Source organism: Sturnira hondurensis, unplaced genomic scaffold (genome assembly GCF_014824575.4).
Source record: "Sturnira hondurensis isolate 20B ecotype Veracruz unplaced genomic scaffold, ASM1482457v3 Scaffold0000256, whole genome shotgun sequence".
Taxonomy (NCBI): Eukaryota; Metazoa; Chordata; class Mammalia; order Chiroptera; family Phyllostomidae; genus Sturnira; species Sturnira hondurensis.
Genome location: NW_028072887.1, coordinates 4549569 through 4569245, shown reverse-complemented (window position 1 = coordinate 4569245; position 19677 = coordinate 4549569). Strand labels below are relative to the sequence as shown.

At 37.6% G+C, this 19677-nt stretch overlaps 1 protein-coding gene across 1 annotated transcript in view; it reads right to left on the bottom strand.

Moving 5' to 3' along the window:
- THSD7B (thrombospondin type 1 domain containing 7B) overlaps positions 1-19677 on the bottom strand; it is a 618064-nt gene that overhangs the window by 9960 nt on the left and 588427 nt on the right. Inside the window, exons 20-26 of the mRNA XM_037030021.1 lie at positions 17875-18020; positions 12130-12289; positions 10902-11075; positions 10707-10802; positions 8467-8549; positions 6873-7065; positions 3391-3478 (exon numbers count right to left, since the gene is read on the bottom strand). Coding sequence (XP_036885916.1) covers positions 3391-3478; positions 6873-7065; positions 8467-8549; positions 10707-10802; positions 10902-11075; positions 12130-12289; positions 17875-18020 — 940 coding nt within the window. The remainder of the gene's footprint in view (positions 1-3390; positions 3479-6872; positions 7066-8466; positions 8550-10706; positions 10803-10901; positions 11076-12129; positions 12290-17874; positions 18021-19677) is intronic.

Sequence of the window (19677 nt, the reverse complement as noted above, 5' to 3'; positions counted from 1 at the left end):
TGGGAGAGAAAATATAAAATCTCCCAAACTATCCTTGTGTAACTCTTTTGCAAGCTACTTAATAGAAGTATATGCTGTGAGAATATCTATTTGGATTCTTTAGGAAGCTTATAAGCAGCTCAAAGTTATATACCCTGTGTTTTGATATCAGTCAGACCTCTTCCTAGGTCTGTAGTTTAATCTGCATGAAAAAATAAGGAGCCGTTAAAAAACATGAAAACAGTAGACACTTCATTCTGTCTAAAGGAGTTTGGAAATCACAAAAATGGAAATAAACTATGGAGACTAGAAAACCAGTGGAAAAAAGCACATGCCCTCGGGTTAGGAAAACCTGGAGTAGATGTTACCAGGCTGATGACTTCAAGTGTATTATTTACCTTTTCTGTGGACCACTTACTCTCTATTTAATGTAAGGATGATAAAAGCAACATCCCATTAGTTTGTCATGAGGACTAAATAAAGTAATCCATGTAAAGTTTTTTGTTTGACATGTAAATATTCAACATTTTCCCTGACCCTTGTCTCTAAAAATAGTACATTATGTTTTACTTATGTTCTTATTTATTCATTTGTTCATTACACATTTATCAGATATATCAGTAAAATATAGCCATTATATCTCTTGCCCTCCCTCCCATAAATTTATTGGGGTTTGAAAGAGGAGGAGTATGCTTATACAAATAGCCACAATACCAGTATGGAGTAAATGACACAGGGGAGGAGGCATGGACAAGTTATTCTAGATTGTGTGATAAGGAAATGTTGACATTTCAGTTTTACTGGGAAGGAATGGTGGAATGCCAGTAGCTATTGATGAAAAATCCATTCTAGATGAATAGGATATAAGGAATAAACCATGGAAGCAGAAGCCTCCTTGTAAAATTAGAAGGTCCATCCTAAGTGCTCTAAATAAGGTTACTTCTCTCCCCCAAATTATCCTGCACAAAGACATTGTAGCCTTATATTCAACCCCTATAAATCTTTGTATTATGAAGAGCTACCTTTACAATGCATAAAGTTGTTTTTTAATGGGTAGAAATAAATATGATAAGCTTAAAAAACTGAATTTATAGAATGGAACACTATAATGATGGAACGCAATAATGATTAAGTGACAGATCTGAAAGATAGGTGAGAACTTTGAATAAAACTGTTATGAAATTAGGTAATTTTTTAATAAAAATGAAATCATACATAGTAGAGGACTATTGATGGAAGGTATAACCAAGCAAATTGGTTAAATATTAGAGGATAAATTTGACTATTGAATATTTTATCAAAATAAGGTAAAGTTTAACAATAAAGTAATATTTTTGTGTTTTTAAATTTTCTCCAATGATAAAATGAGGACTTAAATATATTTGGGACTATACAACCCACCAGACTTTTCTGGGCATAGGCTAATGGTAGAAGCTGGAGTTGAAAGCATTATTTGGGCTCAGACTGTGGAAGACTTTAGTTGACTAGTTGGGCAGGCAAAACACAACTTCCATTTTGCTGTCAATGGGGAGTCCGGTTGGTGTCTGAGTTGGGAGAAGCTGGTCACCTTGCTAAGGGTAAGGAAAACTAATCTGGCTGCAGACTAGAGAAGGGAGCATTTGTAATGAGTCCAAATATGGAGACATTGTGTTACTCCCCAAACAGAGATCCATCAATAACACCAGGCACTGAGGCTAAACAAAAATAGATATGAGAAGTAATGTACAAAAATATTTATGTAACTTGGTCACTGAAAAGTGAGGAAAAACTGTATTGATTTTTAATACTAAAAATCTCTAGAAAATTATTTGTTATTAGAATTCAGTGTTGTACCTGATTAATCCTCAGAGCTTACAGTCAGGGAGGCAGGGCCTCCTTTCAAATACTTGTAATTGAAGGAATGATTAAGGTTAACACAATTTTAAGTTGGAGGGAATGGAGAAACATAAAAAGGCAAAGTTTACAAGCATTATTGATACTAAATGTTAATTTTAGATTACTTATATATTCAAGGAGTGTGGGAGCCATAGAGTCTGGAATTAGGGATGTGGCTATGAACAAACAGAATGCATTCCAGCTTTTAAAGACCGATGATTGTCTGATTATCCTAATGTATGAGACCATTGTTTGAAGAGCAGTATCTCATCTGTCGAACTTCATGTCTTTTCTTGCAATTTAAAACTCGCCTCTTTTCCTAATCTTTTCTGGTGGTGGATGCTTCCTATCCCTCTGAACTTAACATAAGGCTTTCAACCTCCCATTTTTTCGGTAAAACAGAATTTAGGCAATTCAGATATTAAAAATGGTTAAATCATTTGATTAAAGCATGAAGGACTAACTTAAGGTGTTACTTTTTACTACAACCCTGTTGAAGGTGAAGTAAGGTGAATAGTAATCCAATTTCTAGAGATTCAATTTCAGTCACTATAGGTGGTAGAAAAAACATTAAATTCATCTTATTTGCTTCACTAACTTTTGCTGACCAAGAGCAAAGGCTGAAGAACCTATATAGCTTTGGAAACCAAATTTAAGGCTGTATATACAAGGCTGGATTTAAATTGAGATTAAAACTTGGGTGAAATTTTTAAGGGAGAAAAAAGTAAAGTAACACTTCGAGAATAAAAAAAGTCCTTTGAAATTCTGCTTAGGAAGTTAATAAAATATTCTCATCATACTTGAAAACATTCAAATGTATTTACTTTTGTCTAGTTTCAACAGAAGCTCATCAACTAAAATATATTCTGTACAAAACCTAATCACCTTTTCTGAGAATAATAAATTTTCAGGAACTAATCACTTACAAAATGGAGTTCTTAAAATTGACAATCAAATTTTTGTGAATAGCTGGTTGATGTAGATAACCACTTGGATCTATAATTACAATGTACCAACAAGTTGTTTGAAACAACCTAACTGGTAAAAGGGGAAAATTTTAAGAAAAAACTTAAGAACTAGAATTACCTAAAGTAATGGTTGTCAGCTTTGGCTGCACATTAAAATTAGTTGGGGCACTACTAGACACCTAGACAACCTGGCCACACATAAGATCCATAGAATCAGAAATGTCTGGGGCTGGAACCCAGGTATCAGTCCCCTGTAGGTGGCAGATGGCTGCCTGTAGAAACAACTGCCAAGCTGAAAAGTGCTCATATAAGTCGAGGCTAAAATAGGAAAGTCCTAACCCATGATTGGTCTCATGTACCTTCTGATGTTATCTGAAAATGAAATAAAGGAATGTTATTTCAAATGCGGACAATCAAGATAGTGATCTCTCATTCTAAATATTCAATAATTTCGCCATTTATTTGGGTGTTCAAGTGTCTTGTTATCATGGTCAATGATCCTGACTCCTTTTAGTATAACATGATATACCACAAAAAGATGGAGTACAAACTAATAATCAGTACTTACCAAACAAGGTAGGAAGTAAATACTAGGAAAATCATGATAAGAAAACCACCACCTGAAACACCATAAACCCAAATTTTTACTCGGCCATCTGTTTAAAATAGAGATAAAACAATAAGCTTAGCATACAACATCTTTATTTTTCATCTGAATTCTGAGTCTTGCATAAGTAATAAACAGAAATACCCAATTTTGACAATTATCAAATGTAAAATGTTAGTTTATGAAAAATTTTCACTGCTAACCAACACTGACCATCATTACTTCATAAAATCTAACTGGCAAGCTCTTTTTAATTTATTTTCATGTGTATATTTTCTTGTACATGTAACACAAAAGTATTTTAAAACAAGTTGACCGCATAAATAGAATGAGAAAATAAATTATTATTAAGAAACAATTCTGCATGCAAGGAAAATTACTGTGACCATTTTTGGTGACTTTGCTTCCTGAATGATGCTGAGTGAACAAAAACCTCATGACCAAATAAGCTCATCTATTTACCAAATTACTATAAAATTATAACTGTATGTGTACAAATATATTTTTATTTGATATTTGCCAGAATTAAAGAAAAATAGATTACCCAAATAATCTGATCAATTTTGTGACTTCTATATAAAGTCTAACTTGAGTGTATGCATGGTTTTCTATATATGGTACATATAGACTTGTTTCTGAAACTAGTGTCTTTTGCTCTATTGCTCTATTTTATACAAGCATATAGTTAGCTAAACATAGAACTGTACTGCAAGAAACTGTATTCCTTTCTGAAAGACATACACACCCAGAAGGTTCATTATACTATATGAATGTAATTAACTGCAGGTCTAAGTCACAGATATTAGTATCTTATTCTAAATGTTTCTGTAGGGTGAAAAATAATTAAAATCTGTTGTAAACAATAATTCTTTGGAATAAAGGTGTAATTACATTCAGTTATATAATGACCATTTATAATAGTTTTTGCTTATAAGACACTTTCAAGCCTCAATCAGGTTTTAGATTGAGGTTTCAATGTAGTAACGATAACTTCCTGTGGTCAAAAATCTTTTCACAAAGCTCTGATTCTGACCTCGTTCAGACACTAATGATGAAATCCCCCAGTCTGACTCTTTTTCACTGATAAGTTCAAAAAGGCTCCCCTGAGTGAGTGAATGTGCACTGTTACTCTTATTACAACCTGATAGAGCTGAAGTATTGGGAGAATCCAGTGCTTTTAAATCCCCAGTGGAGAGCTATGTGGTCCATGGCCCTTAATTATGTTACTTAAAAAAAGAATTAATATAACTTTTTATAATAACATAATGGAGGCCAAATTTGAACAATAAAAAAAAGATACGTGGTGAAAAATAAGTTGTCCTGCCATCCTCAGTCCCCTATCCATGGGCCATCAGTTACTGGTCTCCCTGTGAACATTTCCCAGGTGTTTCCACAAACACAAGCATGAGTTTGTACACAGCAATGCACACACAGTTTTTAAAAGACATGAATGATGCATATCATTCCCTTTGTTGTGGACTTATTTTCACTTAAAATATATGTTATAAATATTTTCATTCTAGCTCATAAGTCTATTTTATTTTTAATATACCTGTGATATATATTACATAATTGTATCATTTTGTTTTTCGTTGTCTATTTATACACACTGGTGTTGTCTCCACTCATTTGTGATACAACAAGTGATCATGGAATGAAGAGCATTTATATGCTTATTTTAGTGTATGTGTATATACTGGTCTGATGAATGGCTGGGACAGAAATTTTAGGTCACAGTGCTTGATAGGTCGCCGTGTATTGCATAGAGGTTGATTGAATTTTCATTCTCATCATGAAAACAGTACAAGTTATACCCTTTTCCCAGACTAAATATACAGGGTCCAGCAGAAGTAACACCTGCTTGAGTGTGGTTGCTAGGGTAATAATATGGGTGTAATAATTTATACTTTTAAAAAATATTTCACCTAAAATGTCATATGATGTGCTTGAGTGTGATAGTATTGTGTTACAGAATCATATGCTCATGATTTTGTAATCAAATATTCTGTAATAAAAAGGGGGCATCATTTGTGCCAGACCCTGTATATTATATATATGCTTATATACGTACATATACAATAGTTTTATATATGAATATATATTAACATACATACTATTAATGCTATAATGAGACCCCACAAGGTTAAGGACGTCACTTGTGGACTTGAAGACTCATTTCCCTGGAACCTCACCCCAATTTTCTCCTGAAATATGGTCTATAAGCAAAAGGGGAGCCTGGCTACATTTTATATCATGTAACTTTTCAAGTTAAATAAACTGATTAACTCAGTCACAACATGGATGAGATGTTTTTAAACACCTGTGGCATGCCAAGACATATGGGGGAATCAAAAGTGAGTTAAGATATTGTAGGGGGTCTTTGGGCTGGGCTCTGGTTTTTGCTTAAGGCTTTAATCATATCGTCAAGGCATTTTTGGTCCAGCAAAGGCCTAGGATATAGAAGAAAAGTCCCCAGGGTATATTTTGCTTGAGTTTTGTCTCTAACTTCCTCCCCTTTCCCCCTCAGTCATGCCACTTTGCTCAGCCATTAGTAGCATTTTGTTCCTTAGAAAAAGAGTATGTGATAGGCAGAGCATCTTGCTTTCACTTTCTGCCTGTTTTCAAGGTGGGAAGCAGAGACCACTGCTATGTAAGGGCCTTAACAACCTGCCTTTCAAAGCTTGCTGTCACCTACTAGTAGTGTGGCTTCCCTAAAATTAATTTTCACAGGCAGTTTCAGACTCCTAATCTCTAAAATGAGAATAATAGCATCTCCTTAGGTTGCAAGAACATAATGAGAAGATTCATGCAATACAGCCAGCACAGAACCATGGGTTATACAAAAATAGTAAATGTTCATTCCCATCCTTAATAACCACAGGTCCCTGAGCCCCGCAGGCCTGACACTGTGCTAACACTCACGGCAGTCCTGCAGGGTAGGTCCCTCTAGACTGATGATCTCACAGGTGAGGAAACAGGCCCAGAGAGGTGAAGAAATTATACTCAGTCACAAAACAGGCACATTCTGAGCCATGATGTCCACAAGGTCTGTCTGCCTTTGAGACTGACGCTCTCTGCCGTTTCACCTGTGTTTCTCAAACCAGACAGGGTCCCTGGACAATCTGTTCCAATTTTTTATTTTAACTTAATTACAAACACATTTACAGTTGTAGAAACATACACTGTTGCAGAGATCATTTACAATTAAAAGGTATTTTTAAAGGTTACTATTTTGATTACTTCAGTGTCTTTTAGACAGGAGTTGACAGACTTATCCTAAAGAATCCATGAACAATTTTACATTTAAAAGGGATCACATTGCCTCTTCCTTTGTTCTTTTTCCTTCCAGTCCTCCATTCTTTCAGTCACGCACATCGGTCTCCATGTGAACCCTAATGCCCCGTGTGAGAATTTACATTTCTTAGCATATAACTGAAACATACCTGGATCAAGGGGTTGAAGAGACCATCCTTTAAACATATCATGAATTTTTGAATTCACAGGTCTGCTTTTCCCAGCAAGGTTTTTCACATGAGCTTTTGTGTCCTCTGAGCCTGGTACTTTCATGCAGTAGTCCAGAAAACCATTTGATCTCATTATCTCTGTGTAGCCCTTCTCACAACCGCAGACTCCACCCTACAGCATAAAAAAATATTTGTGTGGTTATACATTGAATTGTGTAGATGACCAATTTATTGGAATCACTTAATATCTGCATGTGTCATGACAATTTGGGGTTCTTTTAGCAACAGATTTGCCAAAAAGATGAAAATTCAATTATTTCATCTTTCTGAATTCTAAGGTTAATTGGTAAATAGATCATCAGCCTTTATAGTGGTTTACCATTCTTAGATCTTCCAAATATGAAATTACAATTTGTCAATAGAGGGTAGTAACTACATGTTTTTTTCTATCATAGAGATGTTTAAGGCATTTAATCAAATTACCCTCAACTTTTCCCATTAGCTGTTTCAGATTCCTGCCCACTCACTCCAATCTACCCTCAGTAGTGAGAAGCAAAGCAATGGAATTGTGTACATATCTTGTTTGAGATAGGTTTTCTTTGAGCTCTGTTGCTGCCTCAGCTGCTGAATGCCTCTCTCACCTGCTACCATCAGTCAATAGCTGGTCTGAACTACCTCTTTGCTTGTAGGCTAGGTTCTGCACTCCAAGAGGGCAGCCCAAGGGGAGAAAAAAGAAAACTTCATCAAAGGCACATATGTATTAGAGGAAACCTGCTTGAGGAACATGACACAACTCTTTAAAAATTGTATATGCATTGCAGATCATGAGTGCCATTGATTAGAATACATTGCCCATTTTGCATAATTTCCTGAGCATTTGGTAGATAGGAGGTATGGGAGAACAGGGAAAAGGATTTCTGCTCTAAAAATTTGTGTATGTGTGTATGTATACATATATAATTTTTATACCTAGGCATTTATTTAACTTAAATTGAACTACACACTAAAGAACATTTATGCACAACCCATGAACACAGACAACAATATCAGAGCTGCCTTGGGGTGGAGAGAGAGTGGGGCTGGGAGAAGGTGGGGAAAGGGAGAAAAGCAGGAACAACCGTAACAGCATAAACCATAAAAATTAAACTCAAGCAACAAAAAAATAAAAGCTTACACTACAGTATTTATAATCAATTTTGCTAAATAATATTTAGCAAATATGAACATGTATTGAACATTATAATAACTTTCCAAATAATTTAGGTAGATGAAAGGCTAAGAATTCAAAAATAAATCAGCAGAGAATATTTATTGATAACTAGAGCCAATATAAATGAGATATCTGAAAAACAGATTTGCCTATAGACAGATTTATGGAAAAAAGACTGCTTGCCGTAACACATGTCCCTTCAAAAACATTCTGAACAGTTGTGATTACTCCCACAGATGCCTCTAGATGGTATCGTGGGCACATGGAACTGCTGCCCGACTCTCAGCGACTGGAAAACATCCAACAGCACATGCACAACACAGCAATTAAAACACTCATAGAAGTCTCCAGCACACAGCTCACCTGTGTACAGTAGGAGAAAGGCTTTCTGCAGGCTGGATTACACTGGCGAATGGCAGCCGGACGTGCCTGAGGGGAGCAGCCTCCTGCAAAGGAAATCCCACCATCACTTGCAGATTTTTCTATGATAAATATTAAAAACATTTTTCCCTTTCTGGCATGGGTCACTCTGTAACAGTTATTTTTTTTTATAAATCCATTGGCTGACATGTGGCCCAGTCTTATTTTATTGATTATTTCAGGATAGATGGAGATGGGAGGCTCTGTGAACAGAAGCTATTTACAGTAGATTTTTCATACCTGTTCACTGGCCGTGTGGTTCTGTCATATGGCTGTGCTGGAGGGGACAGTCTTTACTGCCAGCATCAGTAAAAGAAGTGGTGAAATCTCAATTTAAGTTCAGGAGCATAAAATACGTCTGCTTGAGACTTATTCTACATGTATTTTTCTCCAGTTCTGGAATACCCCAACTAGACACTAGGTCAATTCCCAATAACCAAATGCTAATAACCCCCTCTGACTGCCACACATATTGTTAAGAGCAAATGTATGGGCTCCAAGAGGAGCAGTCATCCAGCTGACACAGTACTTGGCACAGGACTCATTAAATGCTTCTGAGTGAGGGGATGGAATAATGCATGTAACCTGCATTATTTCTGTAAACTGAAAATCACTTATGTGGTAGTCTTGCCCTCCAACATTCTGAATACTAAGCAAAGAACTTGCATACTATTCAAGGGCAGTATTCAAGCTTTATTTATAATATTGGTTGCATTTATACTGTAGCCTTTGCCCTACTAGAATCACCAACCAGTTATATTTGATTTTATAGCTATTGAAAAGCTTTGGGCTATGTCCATCAACTCTATACTTTTCCTAAGAATGAAGCAGCTAAATCCCTAGTTACTTAGAAAAAAATCCACACAAAATTAAAAAAACACACGCACACACTCCTGACTTAGCACTTTGGTGTGAAATTATTAATTTTGGGCATAAGAGGCAATAACTACAATGCTACCAATTGTGTTTAGAGGGTTTTTTTTTTCACTTTTTAAAGCAGCGATGTCCAAAGTGCAATGTGTGGACCCCTGCAGGAGGGGGTCTTGTAGGACCAAGAAGAAAATATTTGAATTTACTATATTTACATATAGTTTATACAGAATTTTTGCTTACATTTTATAAATAAAATTAAGCTCTAAGTATGCTCAGCAACCTGAGCTCCTGCATCTGGTGTCCACACATACTTTGTGTGTGACGTGCCCTGTGCAAAGAACTCTGGGAGAGAGCAGCCCACACCACGTTATCCCTCAGCATGCAGCAGTGCATATGTAGTGCTTTCCATGTTCCTAGTCCAGTTGATTTATAAAAGTTTTAATAATAACTTATAAAATGTATAGGTAGCTTAAAATAAATTATTGTATGAGTAAACTACAGATTAAAGGGAATACCAACAATGTAAAAGCAAATATACAAGGAAAAGGCAGAACTGACAATTTTATACCTATAGAAGAACAGAAATTCTTACAAGATGTCAGTCTAGTACTAAGTAACAACAATGGTGATTTAATGACCTCTGATAAGAAGGCACAAAAGTGGCCTTTAAAATAATTAAGGCTGCTTGTAGATCAAATCATACCCATTGTCAGGAATGAGGCACCCTCCCCTCAGTCTACATGTCTATATTAAATAATAGTCATGGCTGTCACTGTCTCTAAAAACTAAGCTTGCAGTGAATGAATATAAGCATCTATAATATGCAGCAAGTTTTTTGCTGCATTAACAAATATAATGTATTAAATGGTTATATATCCTAATAAAATCTTTTAATTTTAATTTCTGTATGTTTCATAACATATAAGCATATAATATGATATAAAAACACATGATATATTGAAGTAAGCCCTCAAACACTTATTAATAAGAAAGTACATGATTTAAAATTTTATAGACCATTGTTCTAAGCTAGCATCTGTCTTTTTTAGTCTTTGTTCCAGATCATGATATTTAAGAGAATTTAATTGCATTTAAGCCTATTGCTTTAACTTATCTGGTATATTATGGGTCTTCATATGGAATTGTTTGCTTTCTGAGATGCAAAGGTCTAATAAATATTTGACAAGAAGATCATCTAAGGTCATCTGTCCAGTCTTTCCATTCTTATAACTTGTAAGCTAATTCTCCTCACAAACAGTAACAATCAAAAATATTTGGGAAGTACCCACATGAACCTTAGGTAGAAATACCTGTGACATTAATGCCATCTGAACGTTGGCACCATACAGTCCGTTCATTATTGTTCCAAAGACTTGCTTTCCACGCGTAGTGATAACATTTGCCTCCTGCAAGCAAATGAGATAACAGCAGAGCTATTATACCTGACATGAAAAAAGAATAAGCTTAATCAATCAAATCTGAGAATTGAAAAGTGCCCTTGGTACCTGTACAAGAACGCGTCTCTAGAACCTGCTGGGGGCAGCTGTCTTGGTTTTCAAAAGACTGAATTATAAATGTCCTTGACCTCGATTGGCGGCCCATTGTCTCGAAGCTTCTTCCATCAATGCAGGTTAATTCACACGAGCTCCACTGTGACCATTCCGTTAAATGGCAGTCTCCTGGGCGATTGTGTGGTACAAAGCAGGGGAAACAACACGGAAGCTGGCACTTGACAACATTTACAGGAACAGGTTCACAGAGAGGTTGGCGGTGGTGGCAGCGCAGGGATGGGGTGGGTTCAGGTACCACGCACTGCACCTCGACCAATTTTCCAATTAGAAAGTACTAAAAATGATGAATTACCTTATGATTCAATATAGGTTAGGAAGAGAGTGCCAAAACTAGACTGGCATTATGTTGCTTCAAATCATAGTCATATTTAGAGAACACTATGTGTCTGCTAGTGATAATAAACATTTTAAAAAGGAAAATGTAAAGATTAAAGTAACTATGTTTTCAAGAGGCAGCATAATGTAAAATTGATGTTCAGAGAGACAATATAAAGAGAAGAAGTTGGTCATTGAAGTAAATAACTTTGAACTTAAAGAATGTTGAATTTAATTAACTATATATACAAACTTCTGTGTATATATGTACATATGTATGTATATGTGTTTATATACATGCACATGTATTTTATATGCCATACTATAAAGATATATTAAGCCACCTTAAACTTAGGCCATATACTATACTTCAATTAAAATAAACTCATACATTTTATGTAACTATTAATGACCTTCGCAATTACCTAGAACATGACCATTTGACAGAGTACTTTCATGAACAGACAGCCTTACTTGTCTCAACCATTGCACTCCCCAGAGGTTCATCCATTCATGGATTCAGTCAACATTGTTTGAGTGCTAGCCAATGTGCTAGGTGCTGTCAGGAATTATTAACATGTTTTCTGTGCCCTAGGTGAAGCACTAGAGAAGTGAGAGACAGGATTCTAAAAATTTCCACATCCAGTGTTTTGTTTTCCTCTGGCCTATACTGCCTCCACTAAAGCTATGTGTGCATTCCAAAGTTATAACCACAATTAAAAAATGAGTTAAAGTTAGTTAAAAAAAGTTCCATTTTGATGAGATAGAGCTTCAAAACAAGATAAACAGATAAGTAAGTAAATAAGTTCACCATCAAAGGCACTCCCAATGGTTTAAAACTGCCTACCTGGGCAAGGCACAGAACACAGCTGCTTCAGGATGGCACCTTGAAGGGGCATTTCTTTACATTGTGTGTCATCTACGTGTACAGCAGAAGGAGAGACTGAACCATTGTGGACCACACAGGAAAGGCTGCGCATCTGGACTCCTTCCCCACAGTCTCCACCCTGTGAGAGGAAAGGATACTGTCAGAATTACCCAAGCAATTAGTATCTTAGAGCTTTGGCTCCTGCTGCCTTTTGTTTTTTAAAAAAAAAAAGGCAAACCCTCCTAGTTGTATATTTCAGCAGGTTCCTCCTTTTGGGAGTTCCCTTTCAACTGTTAACAATAAAGTATCACTAAGCAATTCTTCAAAAGCTAATAGAGAAGCTGAAGAAAAATGCAAATTTATGCAATGAAATTCTGTTCTCAGAATATGACCATTCATTTTGGAACACAGCCAGAATTGACTGAAAAAGAAAAGAACAATAAGTAATTTGTCTAGGTGTGTGTGATAAAATGGCCTAAACTATAATCACTCTCCCTAAAGAACATGCACAGCCACAGGGCATACGTTTCTTTTTTACTTTGCTTGTTTTCCCCCGTAGGGAACTCAGCACTTTCTCATATGGATTAGGCTGGGGTTTCCAGTGCAATACTGATTTTCTCTATTGCCATGAGTTGATTTCCCAGCATGCATTTTGTGATGAATAATGTTCTTTGAAGATATTTACAAATACAACTCAGATTATTCTTGGCAATTAGAAAAAAAAATGTACAATGTCTCCTAGAAACAGAGGCTTAGAATTGAAAGGCCCTTACTGGTTACCTGGCCTAAGCATTTGCCTGGTGGTAGGGTTTCCTACACTACATTTTGGCCAGATATTCATGAAATGAGTGTTCTTTCTTCAGTTTTAGCCAGGTGTTTATACTTCAAAAAGAAGTCCATTGGCTGTTTTGATAACTTTAGATGATATCTCTCTTTTTGCACAAATACCTTAAAAAACAGAGCCTCAGGCAAGCTTTTCCAGTGGGGAGGTAAACTCCCTCCTCCCAAGACTGAGGGTAAAAGAAAAGAATCAGGAACAGAAGGAAAGCGGGTATAGGTAGTGTTACTAAGCTGGCCTCAACTTCAAAGTTAACCCAGTTGCTTTCTTGATCACCTAACATCTTTCAGACAGGCCATGTGGTAGCCCTGTGCCTCAGTACCATCCATGAGGGGCCAAGGTAAGAAGAAGGAAGAGGCATTTGAGTGCCATCTCCTCCTTGGATCTACTTCTCACTGATCAACCATCATCCTAGGGAGTATTAACTGCTCTGTGCTTCCAAGGTGTGCTACTCAGTTTCCATTAAGTCCAGAAGTTGGTGGAAGAGCTAGAGCTTTTCGGACAACTGCTGGTATGGTTGAAGGGGAAGGGTGAGAAGGAGAGGGAGAGGGGAGGAGAGAAGAAGTGTGGAAGCCTTGGCATCTCCGTTCCTGCAGCCAGGAGTGCTACGTGCTATAACCCACCAATCCATTATTAGGTACCAGTGTGGTGACTGTGCTCTGCACTGGGACACTGGATTTCACCTCCTTAATCCTCTCCACCACTGGACTCAGAAACTGCATTGCCTTGGCCTTGGAGCTACTGTGGCTCTTGCAGTGGCAGGGGTAAAAAAGTTTCAGGTGGTCTGCTAAAGCAGTTGGAACAGTTTTCTGGAACATAGAAAGGTGATTAGGGCTGATGGGCCTGCTGGGCACCAGCCAGGTCAAGGCACAACAGCAGCAGCTACTTTGTGTCAAGAGAAGCTTGTAGATGGACCACTGGAGGGCCAGGGTGGTACACAATGGCTGCTGAGAAAAATTGTTCATGTGAAGAAGTCAGGATTCAAAGACACATTGGAAAAAGAAAAGGTGCAACTTGGGGGATGTCCAAATTGTAGGAACTTAAAGCCTCCAGAATCCGAGTAGGCACAGACACTAGGACCATCATGTCCTCTTCTAGAGACATTTTAACAAGAATTATAATTCATTTATCCAAATGGCAACTCCCACCCTTGATTTATCAATACCCCATAATTGCTCTGATCATTTTTACAGCTCTTGTGAAATTGGCAAAAAAAATGCACCTTACTTTTGAGTCTAAGTTCTTTTGTTTTGAAGATAGTGGAGGTTTAAAATCAGTTTACAGTAGGTTCATTCAAAGCAAATGCTGCAGTAAATGTTTATTCCACGAAGAAGCAAATAACTGGTGTAAGTTAAACTTCATGTTAGGGGAGGATTTTTTCTTGTAACTTATTATTCTACATGCTGGAACTAAGCATTGTCTGGGGTGCATACTTTGCTGTAGAGTATCAGACTTCACATACTTGGAGGGAAGAGTCTGAAGACCCAGCAGCATGTGTGAAATTTGAAAACACTGCCACCTGGAACCTCAGAAACAGAACATGTAATTGACTTGAGTTTTGTTTGACATTCCAGGAGCTGGGGTATAAGGAAATGGTAGGAAACAAGTGTACATCAGGGGTCACTTTAAAAACCAAGACAAATTATAATATGCTCTTAGTCCAGATCCATATTCAACCTTAATCTCTCATACCTTGGGTGACAGCAGCCACATATGAAGAGGAATCAGCAGCAGAATGAGAATTTCACTCACAAAGCAAACATTTGCTCACTCTCATTTCCAAGACTTCATACATTTGGGTCTGAAAATAGAGCCTGGCTTTTTAGAGCAAGATTGTCAACCCTGAGGATTCTCTCAGTAACTCTCCACTGGCAAGATCATTAATGGACTTTTTGTACACTCTTTATTGGCATCACCAGATGTGGATAGGCAGATGGTGCTAATAATCATAATTATAGTTTTAATTGAAATTATAATAGCCATTACAATTTATAAGCTCTTCTTTTTTTGCTAGGTACTATGCTAAGCATTGTAGAGGGGAGAGAGGAGAAAGGAAAGGGGGGAAAAACCAGAAAGGGTCTGGTCAAAGAACAGGTGTAAATGACGCATAGACATGGACAACAGGGCGGAGATTGACTGTGGGGGTGGGGGATGGGCTGGAAAGGAGAGAACAATGGCAGAAAATGGGGACAACTCTAAGAGAACAACAATTAAAAAAAGAAGAAGAAATTGTCTACTACCTACCAAAAATCTTCAGTAAAATTTGTACTGAAGATTTGTATTGCTACCCCCATTACATAGGATTTAAAAAGAGGCTTGGAGAGTTTAGAAACTGCAAAAATTGCAGAGCTAGGAACCAGCACACCATTGATCAAAATTAGGCCTGCTAAACTCCAAGAGTCTGAACTCCTAAAACAGATCAACCAACATATGTGTGGACACATGTTATCTGCTGAGAAACTTGGAAAGAGAGAGGGTGACAAAAGTAAAGACTGATGATAAACACTCCCCTTTGCTTATCTCTTTCCATGTAAGATAAGGGCAGACTTGGAATTTCAACAGTGCTTTGTGCAAGCTTCTCTTATTAGGGTTTGTTACTTGTTGATGGCAATCAGCCACTTCAATATCATCACCACCCTCAGTGAATGAGCAGGTTATATCCCTGCATTTGATGGGTTAGGATATGATAGGACAAGGAGAAGCGGAAGCGCAGTTGTGAGAGAAATGTTTTTCCCTTACATGCAAAGGTCCACATGTATTTTTATCAGTAATTCTAAAACCTCAGCTTACATATGAATTGCAGAAAAGGCAACTCGCTAAAAAGGTGGTACTGTGTTTTCTGTCTCACAAAGGGTTCACATAGGCATTGGACAAGCAGAAATGCAATTTGGACTCAGGAAAAAGTCAAATCAAATATCATGATCCCCTTTCTTTTTTGCCCCTGCTTTTTTTGTGTTACCTTCTTTTTTCTTTCTTGCTTCTGAATGACTGGCTTTATCTGCAAGGTGGAATAATGTGGCAGCTAAGAGTTCCTGAATACAGTACCTTTGAACAGCTTTAATTCCATTCCAAATTCTTAAGGAAGAACTGAATGTGTCAGTTAGTGGGAATAACCTCATCTGGAATTCTGAGGAGCTCTGAAGTTTCTGTACACTTCTGCTCTTATGGTCGGTCTCTAGGGCTTCCAGGTCTGGCTATTGCTAGAAGATGCCATAACCCCAGATTTTTCACCACACTGCTACAGAGAATGTTCTCAACCCACCACCCTTGCCTCTATGGTTCTGCCAAAATCTCAATAGGTAACAACAAAATGAAACATTACATTTGGCATTTCCCCATCATGTTGCTGTGGGACAAGATAGCAGATTAGTCTATTTAAAAAAAAAAAAATAGGAAAGGCTCCTGAATCCAAGAAGACAGAATGGAAAGTAGGAAGAACTAGTCAGGTATTGTAACAGTTGCGTGCCTGCTAAGACCAGAGCACAGAGTGTGTCGGTCCCCCTCCCTCCCTTGCTCTTCCCTCCTCCGTCCCTCCTCCCTCCCTCCGTCCTTCCTAACTTTCTTTTTCCTCCCTTCCCCTGCAATGGGTTGCTGAGTTCTTTGAGCTTATTTTCTCTACTCTGTCAATCTTTATTGCAATTATAAGAAAAATATTTCTTTCATTCTCTTAATTGTGATTCCAAACCTTATTAAGAAACTGCTAAAGGTTTAGGAAAGAAGATTTTAGACTAGTAGACAAAGAAATCGGTATTTAAAGCCACTAGGTTAGTATTGAATTACTTACCCTGTTTACATTATTTTCTGTATAAGGGAGACTGAACAAATGTACTGCACATCTTTGTTCCTCTGGGATTTATCACAGTCCATGAGCATTTAACTCCCGCCAGACAAAAATGCTATCTGACAATGTCATCTGACAGGAGCACCAAACATCTTCAGAAGAATACTCTGGCCCTGGCTGGTGTAGCTCAGTGGATTGAGCATGGGCCTGCAAACCACACGATTGCAGTTCGATTCCCAGTCAGGGCACATGCCTGGGTTGCAGGCCAGTTCCTGGTTCCCAGCAGGGGACCAATGAGAAGCAACCATACATTGATATTTCTCTCTCTCTCCTTCCCTTTCCCTCTAAGAAAAATAAATAAAATCTTAAAAAAAAGAATACTCTGCAGAGTTCTTAATACACAGTCAAAATTATTGTGACCTAATTATAATCAGCTTTGGATTATGAACTGAAGGATAAACTAGTAAAGTAAGAAAATAGGAAAAAAAATCAATGTGCATTTTCTTATACAGGAAGCCAGGGAGAAAATGCAGTGTAGGATCTTTGCTGACCCTGCAAAAATTCTGGGTATGTGATATATTATGATGTTTCTAGGCATTTATATTTCAGGCCAATAAAAAAGTAATCATTGAGGAAATTATAGGAACCTTGGTTTATATAATAATATTAAAATATAACTTTCATACGCTTTTGTTTGTCCATATGCAAGACTGTCTAAGCCTTAATGTGCCTCTTTAAGAAACACAGTCTACAGCAAGCTGTGCATTTCCCTAGCATCAGGGCTTTGCCTAATTTAATAATATTTTGATATTTCCAACAAGCCAGAAAATAACAGAATTCTTGAGGATGCCAAGGAGATTGACAGTCCCTATGACCCCACTTATTACAACCAGTGCCTAATGAATGGCTATGTATTTTCCTAGCAGTATAACTCTGCTTGAGGTTAAATCATTTTATTGTATTTCCCCTGTACTCTATTGCATAAATATACCTTGTGCCAGGCCCCTGCTGCTGTGAAATTTGTTACCTCAGCACATAGGTTTGACCGGACAAGTGCTTTGGACATATGGAGGAACATTTCTCTAAGCGTCATTACATGACCTACCTCCAATTTACATGCAGACCAGTTGCTGAGGACCCAGCTGTAGCAGGGGGTCACTGGGCAGGTTTTCTGCTGAGTAAGCTCTGGGGGGCATGGCCGTCCTTCCCCTTGAGCTGGCAGCATGATAAATCGAGTCCGTCTCATTCGACCTAAAATGTTAGGAAAGATGTCAGCTTTTGGCTTAGAAAGGGAATTAAAGGACAAAATGTTACCTTACATACACAAGTCTACACTGAACTTTGTCATGTCCAGCTTTTGATTTTCCTATCTTAATTTAGGCTCCTATAGAGACAGGTTATCTAAGGTCTTTACAATGTTTAGGATCTAAAATTCTGTCTTCCACTTCTTCAGTGTTCCTAAGTTCAAGCCATATATTGCTGCCTAATAAACTGATCCTGTAAGCATTAGCAGAATATTAATTCATTCAACCAATACGTATTTGTTAAGCTGTAGTATCATCCAGGCATCCTGCTATGTGCTATGGACACAGCAATGGAATTGCCAGGTGGACCTTCAGCCATCACAGAACTTATATTTTAGGACAGGATTACAAATATTAAAAATAGAGACAGTTGCATCTTCTTTATCTGTTAAGCTATAATTTAGCAAAGATGTTAGAAATTACACACAATCCAAAATGACCTAAACAATCCTTTAGGAAGGTTCTGCTCCAGGGTTCCAATAGTTTTTCTCAATTATTTCAACATGGCTAATTTTCCTAGAGTTAATTTTTTTTTTCACTGAGCACAAAATAAAGTTGTTGCCTTATGGGAAGAAGCCATGATGTTTAAAAAACATGCTCAAATTCTGGTATCCCATAATGAAATAAAATTGGTTAATAAGAATAACTAAGGAAAGAGCAGGGCTCCCATGTCAACTCATACCCATACCCAGAGGTAGTAGGTCATAAGCTCATTAAGTAGAATAGTGGGTGGAATTTAAGTGTCTATGCTTCTCTCTCTTGATATCTCCCTCAGTCACTCTTTTCTCTACTCTTCTTTTACTGCTAAGGTACAATGTGCATATAGTTTTCTTACTACTTATCTATGGATATAATGTTCTCCCATTGTTGTTATAGATTAATTATACAACTGCATTTGTGATAAAATATTCAAGGAAAAAACAAGGGTCCTATTAGAGAATGTTGTAGGGATGCATCTCATTCTGGGTTGGAATCAGAAAACATTTCCTTGAGCAGTTGAACTTTAAGCAGATATAGTTAAGTATAGGACTTCTGCCAAGATGGAGGCATAGGTGGAAACACTGTGCCTTCTCCCACAACCAAGTTTGAATACAACAAAGGTTTAGTAAACAAAGACTCAGCCAAAGAACAGAAAATTGAACTATATAGAAGTCCAACAACAATGAACTTTTCAACCAGGACAAGTAAGAGGGGCGGAGCCAGCAGCGGAGCAGGGTCCTGCAGGAAGGATCCCCTGACCCAGGCTCGAAGGCAGCCGGGGTAGCATTGTAGACCCAGTGAGGCTACGGGGCAGGCTGACCTCAGTCACACATTCTCGAGCAGCTAAACCAGCAGAGGAGTGAGCAGTGAGATGGACCGCATGGGCCCCAGCAGTGGGAGGCAGCAGAGGGGACCGCCATTGCTTTCCTTTGACTCCACCCCCACATACAGCGTCACAACCCTGGTGAACACCTGGTGAACACATAGGGCTCCACTCCTCATATGTAACAGGCACAAACAGTCCAAAATATGGCTCAAGCAGAACTCAAAGCCCCAGAGCTGATAACTCTAAGTGAAAAAGAAATAGCGAAACTCTCAGATGCACAGTTCAAAATACTGGTGAT